Source organism: Phacochoerus africanus, chromosome 9 (assembly GCF_016906955.1).
Source record: "Phacochoerus africanus isolate WHEZ1 chromosome 9, ROS_Pafr_v1, whole genome shotgun sequence".
Taxonomy (NCBI): Eukaryota; Metazoa; Chordata; class Mammalia; order Artiodactyla; family Suidae; genus Phacochoerus; species Phacochoerus africanus.
In genome coordinates, this window is record NC_062552.1 from 37,702,163 (window position 1) to 37,715,297 (window position 13,135).

Consider the following 13,135-nt stretch of genomic DNA (forward strand, 5'->3'; position numbering starts at 1 on the left):
ACCCTCTCCAATCGATGGGGTCCGACGGTCCTACAGGTAGAATGTGACAAGCACCAGACCTGGAAAAGACTCGAGGACCACGCATCACGAGGCATTCACTCAGTGGTATGAGGTCCATGTTATTTTGTTTTATCCTAAAAACAGTTTTGAGAGGTAGGAATTAGTGTCTTCTTTCCCAAGAGAGAAAAAATGACGCCCGATAGGGTTAGTGACTTCCACAGGGTCTCACGGTGACAGGTGGCACAGCTAGGTCCCCATCCTGAGCCTCTGCACTGCTTGCCCACCAACACCCTGTTCTCAGCAGGGCAGGGCCGTCAGCATGTGGTTTTAGGGTGGAGAATAAACCTCCTCCTAGTTACCCACTGGGTGATGGCCACACCCTCCTAATAGGGGGGATACTTATCACTGTGTGTGTGTGTGTGTGTGTGTGTGTCTGTCTGTCTGTCTGTCTGTCTGTCTCCTGGCACCAGGCCTTCAGTGCCTTAGTCTGAACCTCCCTTCTAGCACCCTTCCCTGGACGTAGGGAAGAGGTGCCACCTCCCTGCTGTCCCCCAGGATTGCCTCTACCCCTTCTTCTCTCCCCACTTCCATCCTGGCTGCCCGCCCACCAAAGGCCTGGCTGTATCCCGCTAGTCCCCACGCCCCACCCTGATGTGGACATTTGCTCTCCCACCCTGGGAGGCCTGTGGCCCAGGGCCAAGAGAGGAGAAGACACAGCTACCCCGAGGCTCTCATTCCAGTGGCCCCAGGCCGGTGGACACCCCTCTCCCAGGGAGGAATCCAGTCCCTCTTCTTCAGCCTGAGCCACGAGCTAAGGGCAGGGCACACTCCCCCAGGCTTTGGGCCCCTGGCCCAGGCTCCTTGGCTCTCTCCTCCCTGTGACCTTTGCTGGGTCACAGGTGGGTCCTTTCTTCCCCACAGGGCAGGTGGGTGATCCCCCCCTTCTCTGAGCCATGGCCTCCCCTCCAGTGGACCCTCAAGGGCCCTGAGGCCCCTCCAGAAGCTCAGACCCAGGGTGGGGTGTGGGGACTGGTGGGGAGAGTCCTGATTGGCCTGTGCACACAAGTCTGGGGACAGACTGGTCCTGAAGGTGAGGGGCTCCCAGCTGCCCGCTCCCAGCTTTCCCTAGGGGAGGGGGTGGCCTGCTAGCAGCAGCTGGAGGCATGTAGGCTCTGCTGGCTTCCAGTCAAGTTAGGGCACACCCAAGGGCCCTGGAGAGGACATGTGGCCCAGGATGTGGGGGGTTGGACAGCTCTGAGGTCCCCAACACCTCTGGCGACCCCCAGCTCTTAGTCACTATCCCTTCTCCAAGGTGGGACCCTTGGGATACAAGCTGTCTCTAGGACTCTTTCTTCCCCCCAAAGGCCTGGCGACACTTGAGGGGAGCAGCGGGAAAGTGAGGGGAGCTAGTGGCCCTAGCTGTGCACCCCTCCCCCCATCAGCTCCACAGTAAGAGGCTCCGAGGCCCATGGGAGCTGAGGTTCTATCTGTAAACAGCACCGTCAGGGCTTCTCTGCCATCCATCCGGGGCCCAGGGGTCTGTGAACAGAATTCCCTGGGGGGCACCCCCCCTCAACCCCTGGGGACTTCCAACCTGGTGCCCTCTGCTCTGCTCCCCACCCCCATCCGCCCCCATCAGGTTCCTGGAAGCCCAGGGGATCTGAGTGGGTGCAGTGCAGCCTCGGTTCTGGAAAGGCCTGAGTCCTGCATTACACAGTCCTCAGCCCCAGCCTGGCTCCAATCCAGGCAGGTCCGGTCTTCACTCTTCCTCTGGCTTCCCGGGGTCCCCTCTGGAAGAAGTTCCCCCCACCCCACAGTTAGATGGCTTCAGACCAGATGGGTTTCTGCGGAGACTCCAGCCTTGCAGGTGGGTGCCTCCAGGATCTGGCAGAACCTCGGCTCATGCTGTAGCCTGTGAGGAGGGGGAGAGAAGAGGGAAGAGGGTGGTCCTGCTCACCGCCCCCCAACCCCACTTGCTGCAAGCTCAGCCCCAGAGGATGATGCTCTTGCTGCCGGCCCACCCTCCTCCCTCACCTGGGTGCCGCCTGGTCCTCCTGACCAGACAGAGGCAAGGCTGGAGGACCGAGGGCAGTCGGGAGCTTTGGAAAGAGGGTCAAGCCCCCACTGCTCTGTCCTCAGGGGACCGGAAGGGTGGGCTTTACTCACTTCCCATGTGTCTTTTCTTCCAGAACCCGTAGACCATGATTAGCATCACAGGAACTGGGAGCAAGGCCAGCACCCCCAGGAGCACAATGGGATAAGAATCCTGGTGCCTGGGGAGACAGAGCAGAGCGGGGAGGAGGTGAGCACTGGGGTGCCCTACCCTGGCCTGCAACTTTCTGCAGGTCTCGTGAGAAGAGTGGGACCAGGGGAATCCCCGACAGCCCCCGGTGGGCGTAATGGTCCCTCTTCCTTGGGGACCCTGCTGTGGGAGGAAGGAGTGAGGTGCTCAGAGGTCAGGGGATGAAGCCCACCAGCAGATTGACTCCCCCAAATCTACTGAGGACAGGGCCCTAAGAGGCCTCTAGTGACAGAAGACACCATGGTTCTTCCTTGCCTCATGGTGACTGAGGATGGCACCTCTCACCCTTGTCCCCTGTAACAGATGCTGTAGGGTCCCTGCCTGTATCCCTTGCTCGGTCACTTCCATGAACCTGATCCTCAGCATCTCCATCTAAGACAGTTTTGGCCTAAGGGCTTTCTTTTGCCACTGGCACCCTCCATGTCAAGCAGGGTGGGCAATCCTCTACCAATAACCGCCGGAGGGGATGTAGAAATACCCTGGCTCCCTTGGCCTCCAGGTGGCAGCTGGACCCTGGACCCTAGAGGTTCCACAGTGGATCCAGAGCTCTTGCTGCCACAGGAAGAGCTGCTCTTCCCAGCGTTCCAAGTACAAGGTGAATTCGGGTCTCGGAGTCCACTTCTGGGGGAACCCAAATGCAGGTGTCCCCCATTTCCCACTTGCTCCTACCCACGCTGCTCCCCGTGTCCAGTCCCTACTCTCTCCTCTTCATCCACAGACTCTGAGGCTGACCCGGCCCCTGCCCTCGTTTCCCACTGCCATCCTCTCTATCACGTGTCCAGCCCAGCTTCCTGTCTCCCACCTCACATTCAGCAAGTGACCAGAGTGAGTTCCCGGGGCGGGTCTTCTGTGTCCTTTGCACCTGAGGTCTGTTCAGGCACAGGAACAGACAGGTAAAAGGGCATTGAACCCAGGCACCCCTGGTACCTGCTGCGGGGGGATAATCGGTTGAGGTGAGGTCTGCTGGTGGTGGCGGGCAATCCGGTGGGCAGGCACCCAGCCTCAGTGGACGTGGAGGCCGGGCCGGCAGAGGGGGCTCGGGCACTGCTGGGAGACGCAGTCACTGTCTGGGACCCCGTGGTCCCCCTGGGCTCCAAGGTGGAGGGGCTGGTGCCAGTCACAGAGGTCCGTCTGACGGTCCCGGTGGGGGAGGGCAAGAGTCTGGCCAAGGTGAGGAATCCAGCTGTGAGCACCGGCACGCTGGTGGTGAAAGGGGATTCAGGGCCTGAGATAGGGATGGGGCCGGTGGGGATGACAGTTCCGCTCTTGAGGACGGTGGCCAGCTTCATAAGAGGAGTGTTTCTCTTGGTCGTGGAGGCTGAGGAACCAGAAACATGAGATGAGTAGGGGGCCGTGGTGCTGGAAGCAGATTCTGGCAGCCCACACCCTTGTCTGGGTGCGGGGGTAGGGGCCTGTCCTTGTCTCCCCTCCTTGACCTTGGACCTAGAATTCTACGCTGCTCAGGGACCAGGTGTGTGTGTGCTCAGCGAGTGGGGTCAGGGAGGAGGCAGTAGGCACAGGAAAGAAGGAAAAATCGGAGTTCCCATCATGGTGTAGTGGAAATGAATCTGACTAGGAGCCATGAGGTTGTGGGTTCGATCCCTGGCCTCGCTCAGTGGGTTAAGGATCTGGGGTTGCCGTGAGCTGTGGTGTAGGCCAGCAGCAACAGCTCCAATTAGACTCCTAGCCTGGGAACCTTCATACACTGCAGGTGCGGCCCTAAGAAGACAAAAGACAACAACAACAACAACAAAAAAAAAAAGAAGGAAAAATCTTTCACAAATTTTTAGCGTCCCCTGTCAGGCCATCTAGGCCCAGAGGACACTTCCCTCCCCACCTTCATCTCTCTCGTCACACCTGGACCTTTCTCTTTCCTGTAAGTCAGAGATTGCTGTGCTCTGATGCTGAACAAGAAATTTCCCAATTGCTCCATGATGTGCAGCTGGGATCCAGAGATGAGGACAACGAAGCATCAAAGGCCCAGATTCCAAGGAACATTCAAGGTAGCGGGGCTCAGATGCCCTCCATGGGGGCTGGTTAAGAGACATCCAGGAGTTCCTGTTGTGGCACAATGGTAACGAACCCGACTACTACCCTTGAGGACAGGGTGGTAGAGTTTGATCCCTGGCCTCGCTCAATGGGTTAAGGATCCGGTGTTGCTGTGAGCTGTGGTGTAGGCTGCAGATGTCGCTTGGATCTGGCCTTGTGACTGGCGTAGGCTGGCAGCTGCAGCTCCAATTCGACCCCTAGCCTGGGAACTTCCATATGCTGCAGGTGTGGCCCTAAAACAGACAAAAAGAAGAAGAAGAAGAAGAAGAAACTAAAGAGACATCCAAACCAGTCCTGCCACCCTTGTGCATCCATTCAGGCCTTTACCGCCCCATTTTTCTAGAAGAAGGCAGGAGTTTGGATAATGAAGAGGAGAAAGTGGCAGGAGCTGTGAGGGCTCACTCTAGGGGGCAGTGTTGAGTCTGTCTCAGGGAACAGAAAAGCAGAGAGGGATGGTGGAGAGAGGCTGCTGCTGCATCCCACTATTGTGCACACTAAGATGCGCTCCTGAGGGCCACATGTCACCATAGAAGGTGCCTGTTTTTCTGGGCAAGGGAACCAGAACCAGCAGCATGAGAAGGGGCTGCTTGGGAGTGGGATCTCCCTCCCTCATCATCTTACTCACTGTGAAGACCCCCCAGGGGACCCTTCAAAGAATTCAGACACAGATGCCTTGGGAGAGCCAGGACTTGGACACAGACGATCTAATGTTGGGCAGAAAAGGAGCGACATCCAACAGAGACTCCTACAAGGGGGCAGTGAAGTCACACCACCGTTTCCCTCTCCTTCAGCCCTGCCTCAATACACGGAGGAGCTGGGAGGGGCAGGACCGGGAGGAACCCGCCCCCCGCCCCCGCTTCCCCACAACAGGTGCCTGGGGCCCTAAAGCCTGGTTTTCTGGGGGTTGTGGAAAATCGTATATCTAGAAGACTCATGCTTTTAACTGGGCTGTGGATTTTCTATTTCCTAATAATTGAAAAGGTCTGCAAAGTTGGAATTTTCCCAAATTGTGCTTAAGAGATGGAAAGTGAGATTTGACATGGCACAGTGCCGGGCGGCAGGGCCCGGGGGGAATAAAACCATTTCATGTTTGTATCCCGACAAAGGAAGACTTCAATAAACTGGCTTCGACCTCTTCCCTGGGGCTCGATCAGAAGTGGAGAAGGGAGGACCGGGATTTGCACCACATCTTAGTGACACCAGTTGCGGAGTTCCCGTCGTGGCGCAGTGGAAACAAATCCAACTAGGAACCATGAGGTTGCGGGTTCAATCCCTGGCCTCGCTCAGTGGGTAAGGATCTGGCGTTGTTGCCATGAGCCGTGGTGTAGGTCGCAGACACGGCTCGGATCTGGCGTGGTTGTGGCTGTGGTATAGGCCAGCGGCTACAGCTCCCATTAGACCCCTAGCCTGGGAACCTCCATATACCGTGGGTGCGGCCCTAAAAAGACAAAAGCCAAAAAAAAAAAAGAGGCATTAGTTGCCCCAGCTCGGACACAACAGAAGAGGGGGATGCAGCCAGGTTAGGGAACGGAGGAGGGTGGAGAACGTGTTTCGTCATCATTGGCTGCTTTTTGCAGGCTCTTTGGCTGGCGTCTCACCCTTTCCTATCTTATAAATGTGGGAGGAGCACAGGGCTACCTCCTTAACCTTCTCTCTTTTTCTATACTCAAGGGAGCCTTTTTTTTTTTTCTTTTTGGCCTTGAAAGTTTCTGGGCCATGGATCAAACCCACACTGTGCCATAGCAGTGACAATGCCAGATCCTTTTAACACCTAGGGGACTCCTCAAGGGAGAGTTTTGATAGTCCTTTGGTTTTCTAACAGCTTTCCTGAGCTATTATTCACATTCCATATACCGTTCCCCCTCCGTTATAGTGTCAAATTCAATGATTTTTTTTTTTTTGTCTTTTTAAGGAAGCATCCCAAGGCATATGGGGGTTCCCAGGCTAGGGGTCTAATCGGAGCTGTAGCCGCCGGCCTACACCACAGCCACAGCAATGCCAGAGCTGAGCCACGTCTGCAACCTACACCACAGCTCACGGCAGTGCCAGATTCTTAACCCACTGAGAGAGGCCGGGAATTGAACCCACCTCCTCGTGGATACTATTCGGGTTCGTTAACCACTGAGCCACAACAAGAACTCCAAATTCAATGATTTTTAGTATATTCACAGTCGTGTAACCATTGCCTCGGTTGAGTTAGAATATTGTCATCTGCTCAGAAAGAACCCTTCACTCATTAGCTATGACCCCTTCACTCATTAGCTATGACCCCTTCACTCATTAGCTATGACCCTTTCTATTCCACTTGCCTGCTCCCCAGCCCTAAGCAACCACTAATCTACTCTTCTTCTCTATTACTCAGGCCTCATCCCCTTGACTTTAAACTGTCTTTACAGAGATACTTGCAGATACATCCCAGCTCTGAGCTCCAGAACAGTATATAACTGCCTATTTCCTTTCTCCACTTGGGGTTCTAGGGGGTACCTTAAACTCAACAGGACAAAACACAGCTCTCAGTTCTTCTCCAAGCCCGCTCCTCGTCACATTTACCTGACCTGATAAATGGCATTATCACCGTCTTGATGATGAGATAGAAAAGCCTGGAATCATCTTGGTCCCTGCCTTTTGCTCCCCTCCCATGTGAGCAAATCCTTTCTAACCTCCAAAATGCACAGGGTGAGCCGGAAGTCTGAACACCCCCCACTTCTGCCCACTTCCAGTGTCTGTAGCCTAGTCCAAGACACTGTGATGTCCAACCAGGATGCCTGTAAGGGTCTCCCCGCCTGCACTCTTACTCCTCCACAATCCATCCTCCACACAGCAGTTATTATAATCTTTTTTTCTTTTTCTTTTTTGTTGAGGGGCCAAGTCCACAGCATCCAACAGTTCCCGGGCCAGGGATCAAACCTGTGCCACAGCAGAAACCAGAGCCACAGCCATGACAATGCTGGGATCCTTAACCCACCGAGCCACCAGGGAACTCCCCCGTCATTATAATCTTAAAGACAAGGCATGATATCACCCCTCTAAACTCTTAATAGCTTCTTATTGTACCTACAAAAAACTCAAACTTGGAGTTCCTGTTGTGGTGCAGCAGAAACAAATCTGACTAGGAACCACGAGGTTGTGGGTTCGATCCCTGCCTTGCTCAGTGGGTTAAGGATCCAGTGTTGCAGTGAGCTGTGGTGTAGCTCTCAGACTTGGCTCAGATCTGGCGTTGCTGTGGCTGTGGTATAGGCCGGCGGCTACAGCTCTGATTCAACCCCTAGCCTGGGAACCTCCATGTGCCGTGGGTGTGGCCCTGAAAAGACAAAAGAAAGAAAGAAAACTCAAACTTCATATCATAGACTAAAGAGGGCTTCCATTTGCCTATCCAACCTCATCTTCTGCCACTCTGCTTCACACTCAGTGTGACCAGCTTCTCACCTCAGGGCCTTTGCACATGTCGTGTGCCTACATGGAAAGGCCTTTGGAGCACTGGCATTTCAACGAGGGCTAGAAAACTCATCTCATGCAGGACTCTGCTTGATGTCACCTGCCCAGGAAGGTCTTCTCTGATCTCCAGTAATTCAGTAGCTCCCCCCAGCCCCTGCGCTAAACTTCCTGGTTCATCACATTGTTTTATTTTCTTAAGGACATTTATCATTATCTGCAGTTGGTTGACTGATGATGTGCTATTGCCTGTCACCTCCCATCGGGCAGAAGTACGTCTGGTTTTGCTCCTCACTCCTGTATCCTCAGAGCCTGGAATAGTGCCTGGCCCAGAATTGGGCCTCAATGAGTAAATATTGAACAGATGCCTGAATAAACCCAAGCACAATGAGTCCTGAGTTCGAATCTCACCTCAGCCACTTGCTAGCTCTGTGACCCGGGATAAGGTCAGAACCGCAGAGGCCTTTTTAGATCTCATTTTCTTCATCTGTTCTAATGGTGCCAAGAATGCTCACGAAGGTGTCTGTGAAAGAACTGTGAAAACCCCACTGTACGTCATGGCCGTGGGGGGATTCTTATTCTTGTTATATCCGATGTCAGCGGAGTACGGGTGGGGAGGACACCACCCCCCGCCCCCAGCGTCCCAGCGCCCCGGCAGGCCTGCTCACCTGGAGACACTTCCAGCAGGAAGCTCATCAGAGGGTAGAGGGTGCCGGAGCTGTTGCGCATGCACCAGTACCTCCCCGAGTCCTGGCGCCGCAGGGCCGCCATGGTGATGGTGACCACCTTGGCCCGGGTGTCGTCCTGCAGCAGATAGCGCGGCCCCTGCACCCCCACACGGGGGAACCCCGTCTCACACTTCTTCCGTCTGACTTTGCACCAAGCCTTACCCTCCACGTGATGTTTGCGGCCCTTGTAGGAGCACTGCACAGACAGAGTCTCCCCTTCAAAGTGATGCACTTTGGAGAACACTCTCTCGAGGGGCACACCTGGGGAGACACGGCTTGCTGAGAAAGGAGGAAGGAAGGGTCTTGAAACTCCAAGCTCCTGGTAAAGGGAGAGGAGGTAGATACTGATCTGCTCTCAAGGATCTCAAAGTTTGAAGGAGAAACACAGCCCAAATCTGATGGAGGAGAGGGATGGACGCACAGGCCCCTCCCCCAGGGAGCTCCCTGTCTGTAGGAGGAGGCACTAGCTCTGCCCTCAAGGAGTTCCCAGGCTGATGGGGAAGACAGTCATCCTGTGCCCTTGGGGAATCCTCAGATGATGATGAAGATACAGGGCTAGCCCTCCGGGAACCTCCAGTCTGATGGCGGAGACACAGGCATAGCCCGCAGGGAGCCCCTAGTCTAATGGAAGAAACTCAGCCCTTACAGTCAGGGAGCCCCAGCAGACAAAGTGCTTTTCTTTGTGGCATTTTCTAGTCTGATGGGAGAGTGATAAACCTCATCCGTCTTCAGGGTCTTGTGGGAAAGAGTCAGGTCCTGCCCTCAAAGAGACAGGGACACAGACACAAACAGAGGGCATCATGATGAGTTCCCGTCCTGGTACAATGGAAATGAATCTGACTAGGAGCTGTGAGGTTGCAGGTTCCATCCCTGGCCTTGCTCAGTGGGTTAAGGATCCGGCATTGCTATGAGCTGTGGTGTAGGTCATGGACTTGGCTTGGATCCCGTGTTGCTATGGCTCTGGTATAGGCCAGCGGCTGCAGGTCCAGTTGAACCCCTAGTCTGGGAACCTCCGTATGCCACGAGTGCGGCCCTGAAAAAAAAAAAAAAAGTCATCATGATGAAATTCTAGGGTATGATGAACTTAGGTAGATAAGAAAATCCAATCTTTAAAAAAAAAAAACAAACTAAGAGTAATGTATTTCACAAGCAGGTTTCTGGCTAGAGCTGTCTTTAAGTAGCAAGTTGTGTTTCATTCTAGGTGATGTTTAATTTTTAAAAATATTCTAGTTACCTAAAACCCATAGATTCACTATGTCCAAACATGTATATAAACTCCCAGAGGAGGGTGAACCAGAGAATTCTACAATCACTCCCTGTTCACCTGCAGGGTGTTGCCCTCTGTGCTAGGAACACGTTGTAGTCCGTGAGTTTCATAATCCACGGTCTGATGGGGTGAGGGTAGAACTAGGGCTGGAGGTAGAGAGTTAGGGGCAGGGAGACAGAGAAAGCTGCCCAGGGTCCCTCCACCCCTTTATCTGCCTTAAGCTCAGCATTTGCTCCTCTAATACCCTTGAAGCCCTCTGCAAACACACACACACACTCACTCACTCATTCACTCACACTTCTCCCCAGTAGGACAGACTAGAGAGGACACATTTTGGGGTCTAAACAAACATGAAATAAAACTCGGGTTCAGAGTTCCCGTAGTGGCGCAGTGGTTAACAAATCCGACTGGGAGCCATGAGGTTGCGGGTTCGATCCCTGGCCTTGCTCAGTGGGTTAACGATCTTAACCCAGTGGCGTTGCCGTGAGCTGTGGTGTGGGTCGCAGACGCGGCTTGGATTCCGAGTTGCTGTGGCTCTGGCGTAGGCTGGCAGCTACAGCTCTGGTTCGACCCCTAGCCTGGGAACCTCCATATGCCAAGGGAGCGGCCCAAGAAATGGCAAAGAGACAAACAAAACAAAAAAAACCTCGGATTCTACTGGAGTTTCTGTGGCTCAGTGGTAACGAACCCTACTAGTATCCATGAGGACGTGGGTTCGATCCCTGGCCACCCTCAGTGGGTTAAGGATCTTGGCATTGCCTTGAGCTGTGGTGTAGGTTGCAGATGCGGCTCAGATCCCGAGTTGCTATGGCTATGACTGTGGGGTAGGCCCGCGGCCACAGCTCAGATTAGACCCCTAGCCTAAAAAAAAACTCGGGTTCTACCACCAGGTAAACAGATCACTTAATGTCTGTTTCATGTCTGTCTCAGATGTGAGAACGATGCCCCCAACCAGTGCCTCGCATGGAGTGCACACTCAGTGCATGCCTTTTCCCAAATGCAGGTTGCTCCAGACTTTTCCAGGGGAACCCGAGCTGGGATAGCCAAGGGCCCACCACCCGAGATGTCCCCCTCAATTTCCAACCCAGCTGCCCCTGTAGTTGAGGCTCGGAGTCAGGTAACACCCTCTGCGTATCTCTTGGTCTCCGGCACATTAAGCAGAATGATCTGACTCGCTGAATTGGCAGGTGGCAGGTTTAGGGGACCCCAGGAGGCACTCTGCTGCTCTGGCCGAGGGGGGCTCTCTTGGGGAGGTGCACGAGAAGGGTGACCTTGAAAAGGGTCTCTGGGCCGCTGTGTTCTTGTGTGCCCACCTTCCACCCCTCTCACAGGCGGTGCCCGGAACTGAACGGGAAGTGGTAACTTGGTTGCCATGGCAGCGAGGGAGGCAGGATTGGGTGAGGCCCCCTCAAGGAGCATTCCGTAGATGTAGGGTGGGAAAGAGGGCTTCAGGGATTGCTTCCCCACCCCAACGCCGCCGGGACAGGGGGGGTAGGGACGGGGGTGGGATGGGGGTCGGTGCGTTGCGGCATCGGCATTCTAAGAATAGCAAGTTCAAAGCACACGCGTGTGGGGTCATGATCCCCATAAAAACCAAACAGGGCTTTCCCTTACAGAGGCCACTTGTGTGACGAAACGGGAGCGGCCTGGGCAGAGGTCCTGAGGAATTGGGGCAGATAAGCCCCCCCCCCACCCCCCCGGTGGCCCCCCGCAGGGAGGGTCCAGAGCTTTATCTTAGTTTGTGAGGCCAGGGTTAGCCTTGCCTGGGGCCAGATACTGGGACGGATCCTTCTCACACGTTCCTGGTGAGGAGCTGCGAGGTCAGCCCTTCCTTCTCCTCCTCCCGTGAGCGCAGTGGGCCAGGAAAAGCAGGGAGGGCGTCCAGGAACAGGTGGGTCCCTGCCCTCCCCCACGCCGCCCGCCCACCCTCTCACCTGAGACGGGGCCCTGGAGCCACAGCAGCAGCAGCGGCAGCAGGAGGAAGGTGGAAGCCATGGCTCCATGCAGTGAGGACAGGCACCAGCCCCGCACGGGGCAGGGGTCCAAGGCGAGGGCCCCCCGCCTGGGCTGGACGTGCCACTCGGGTCTGCCAGGGAAGGCCTGTGGTTCTAAAAGTGAAGTTGCCCATTTAGGGAAGTGAGTAAGTTGTGGGACCCACTGTGACCAGCAGACCGCAGGGGCCCGCAGAGCCTTCGAGAGGGCGGTGCTGCTGCCGTTTCCGCCTCTTCCTCGAAACTTCGGGCAGGTGTGGCTGCTCCACCCAGTCTGGGGCCTCCCAGCGCAGGGAGGGCTCTCAGGCTCAGAAGACCCCTCACCCTCTTCGGCTGCCCTCCTGGAATCTGGTCCGATGGGAATGGCACCTCGTCTGAAGACGGTCATTCCTCTAGCGGACTGGCGAGAGGTTTCTAGCCCCTCAGGTTCAGACTTGCCTGGAATCCTCTGGGCTCAGAGGCCCAGGGGTCAAGGCTTTGGGGCTGGGGTGGGGCATCTAGCATCTTATTCACCGGGAGCTTCCCATAAACCCCCACGGTTCATTCATTCAGTCATGCAAGCCCACGCCGGAGCGTTCTTTCCAGAACCCTGCCTCTGGCTCCCCGGCTCCTGCTGCTCGGAAAGGTCCCTCCCACTCAGACTTGCAACCCGCCCCTTACATGCTCAACTGCCGTCTTATTTTTGTCACGGTTAGAGTGACAGGGGAAAAGACACAAATCACAAGACTCGGAGCATAAGAGCTGGGCTCAGGGAGAGGTCTGTGTTCTCACATGTGCCCTGGCACACACACACTCATGCCCATGCACACACTCTCATACTCACACACTCATATTCACACACACACATACTCATTCACATATACATTGTCACACACACCCTCACACACTCATTCACACACATTCACCTACTCTCATACACAGTCACATACCCACTCTCACACACACTCACCCATTCGTATTCTCACACTCACGTACACACTCATTCACATACTCATGCTCACATACGCACACTCATGTTCACACATTCACACATGCACTTTTATACTTACACACTCATTCACACACACACACACATGCTGCCCCTCCTTTTCAATATTCACCTGTCTCCTTGTCGCCAGGCCTCCCTCTGCCTCTCCCACCCTCATCTCTAGTCACCCACCAGCTCTCTCCAGATCCCAGCTCCCTCCTGCAGCTTTCCTAAAGCCACCCCAGTGCGCCCCCTTCCCCACCCTTCCCAGAAGCCACGCCCCCATCCCTTCTTACCCAGCTCTGGCCCCCAGCCAGCACACAGGCAAGGGCCCTCAACTTCCTCTGAGTCAACCCTATCTCCCCTATGCAGCCTCCCGGCTCCAGCTGAAATGACCCA

At 55.2% G+C, this 13,135-nt stretch overlaps 1 protein-coding gene across 1 annotated transcript; it reads right to left on the reverse strand.

The window, feature by feature from the left end:
- Positions 1 to 108: 108 nt before the first annotated feature.
- On the reverse strand, positions 109 to 12,367 carry TREML2 (triggering receptor expressed on myeloid cells like 2). Its single transcript, XM_047796171.1, has 5 exons — positions 11,713 to 12,367; positions 8,452 to 8,772; positions 3,230 to 3,620; positions 2,167 to 2,273; positions 109 to 1,912 (listed from the first exon to the last, which is right to left on the reverse strand). The coding sequence occupies exons 1-5, from the start codon at positions 12,155 to 12,157 to the stop codon at positions 1,818 to 1,820; spliced, it is 1,359 nt and encodes a 452-aa protein (XP_047652127.1). The 5' UTR covers positions 12,158 to 12,367; the 3' UTR covers positions 109 to 1,817.
- Positions 12,368 to 13,135: the final 768 nt, after the last annotated feature.

What these genes read in the sequence shown, in the direction of transcription:
- TREML2 (XM_047796171.1), bottom strand. Translation starts at nt 12,157, where the DNA reads ATGACCGTCTTCAGACGAGGTGCCATTCCCATCGGACCAGATTCCAGG. An exon ending in CCTGCTGGAAGTGTCTCCAG is followed by an intron (nt 3,621 to 8,451) that starts GTGAGCAGGCCT and finishes CTGGTTCCTCAG; the next exon opens with CCTCCACGACCAAGAGAAAC. An exon ending in CGATTATCCCCCCGCAGCAG is followed by an intron (nt 2,274 to 3,229) that starts GTACCAGGGGTG and finishes CTGTCTCCCCAG; the next exon opens with GCACCAGGATTCTTATCCCA.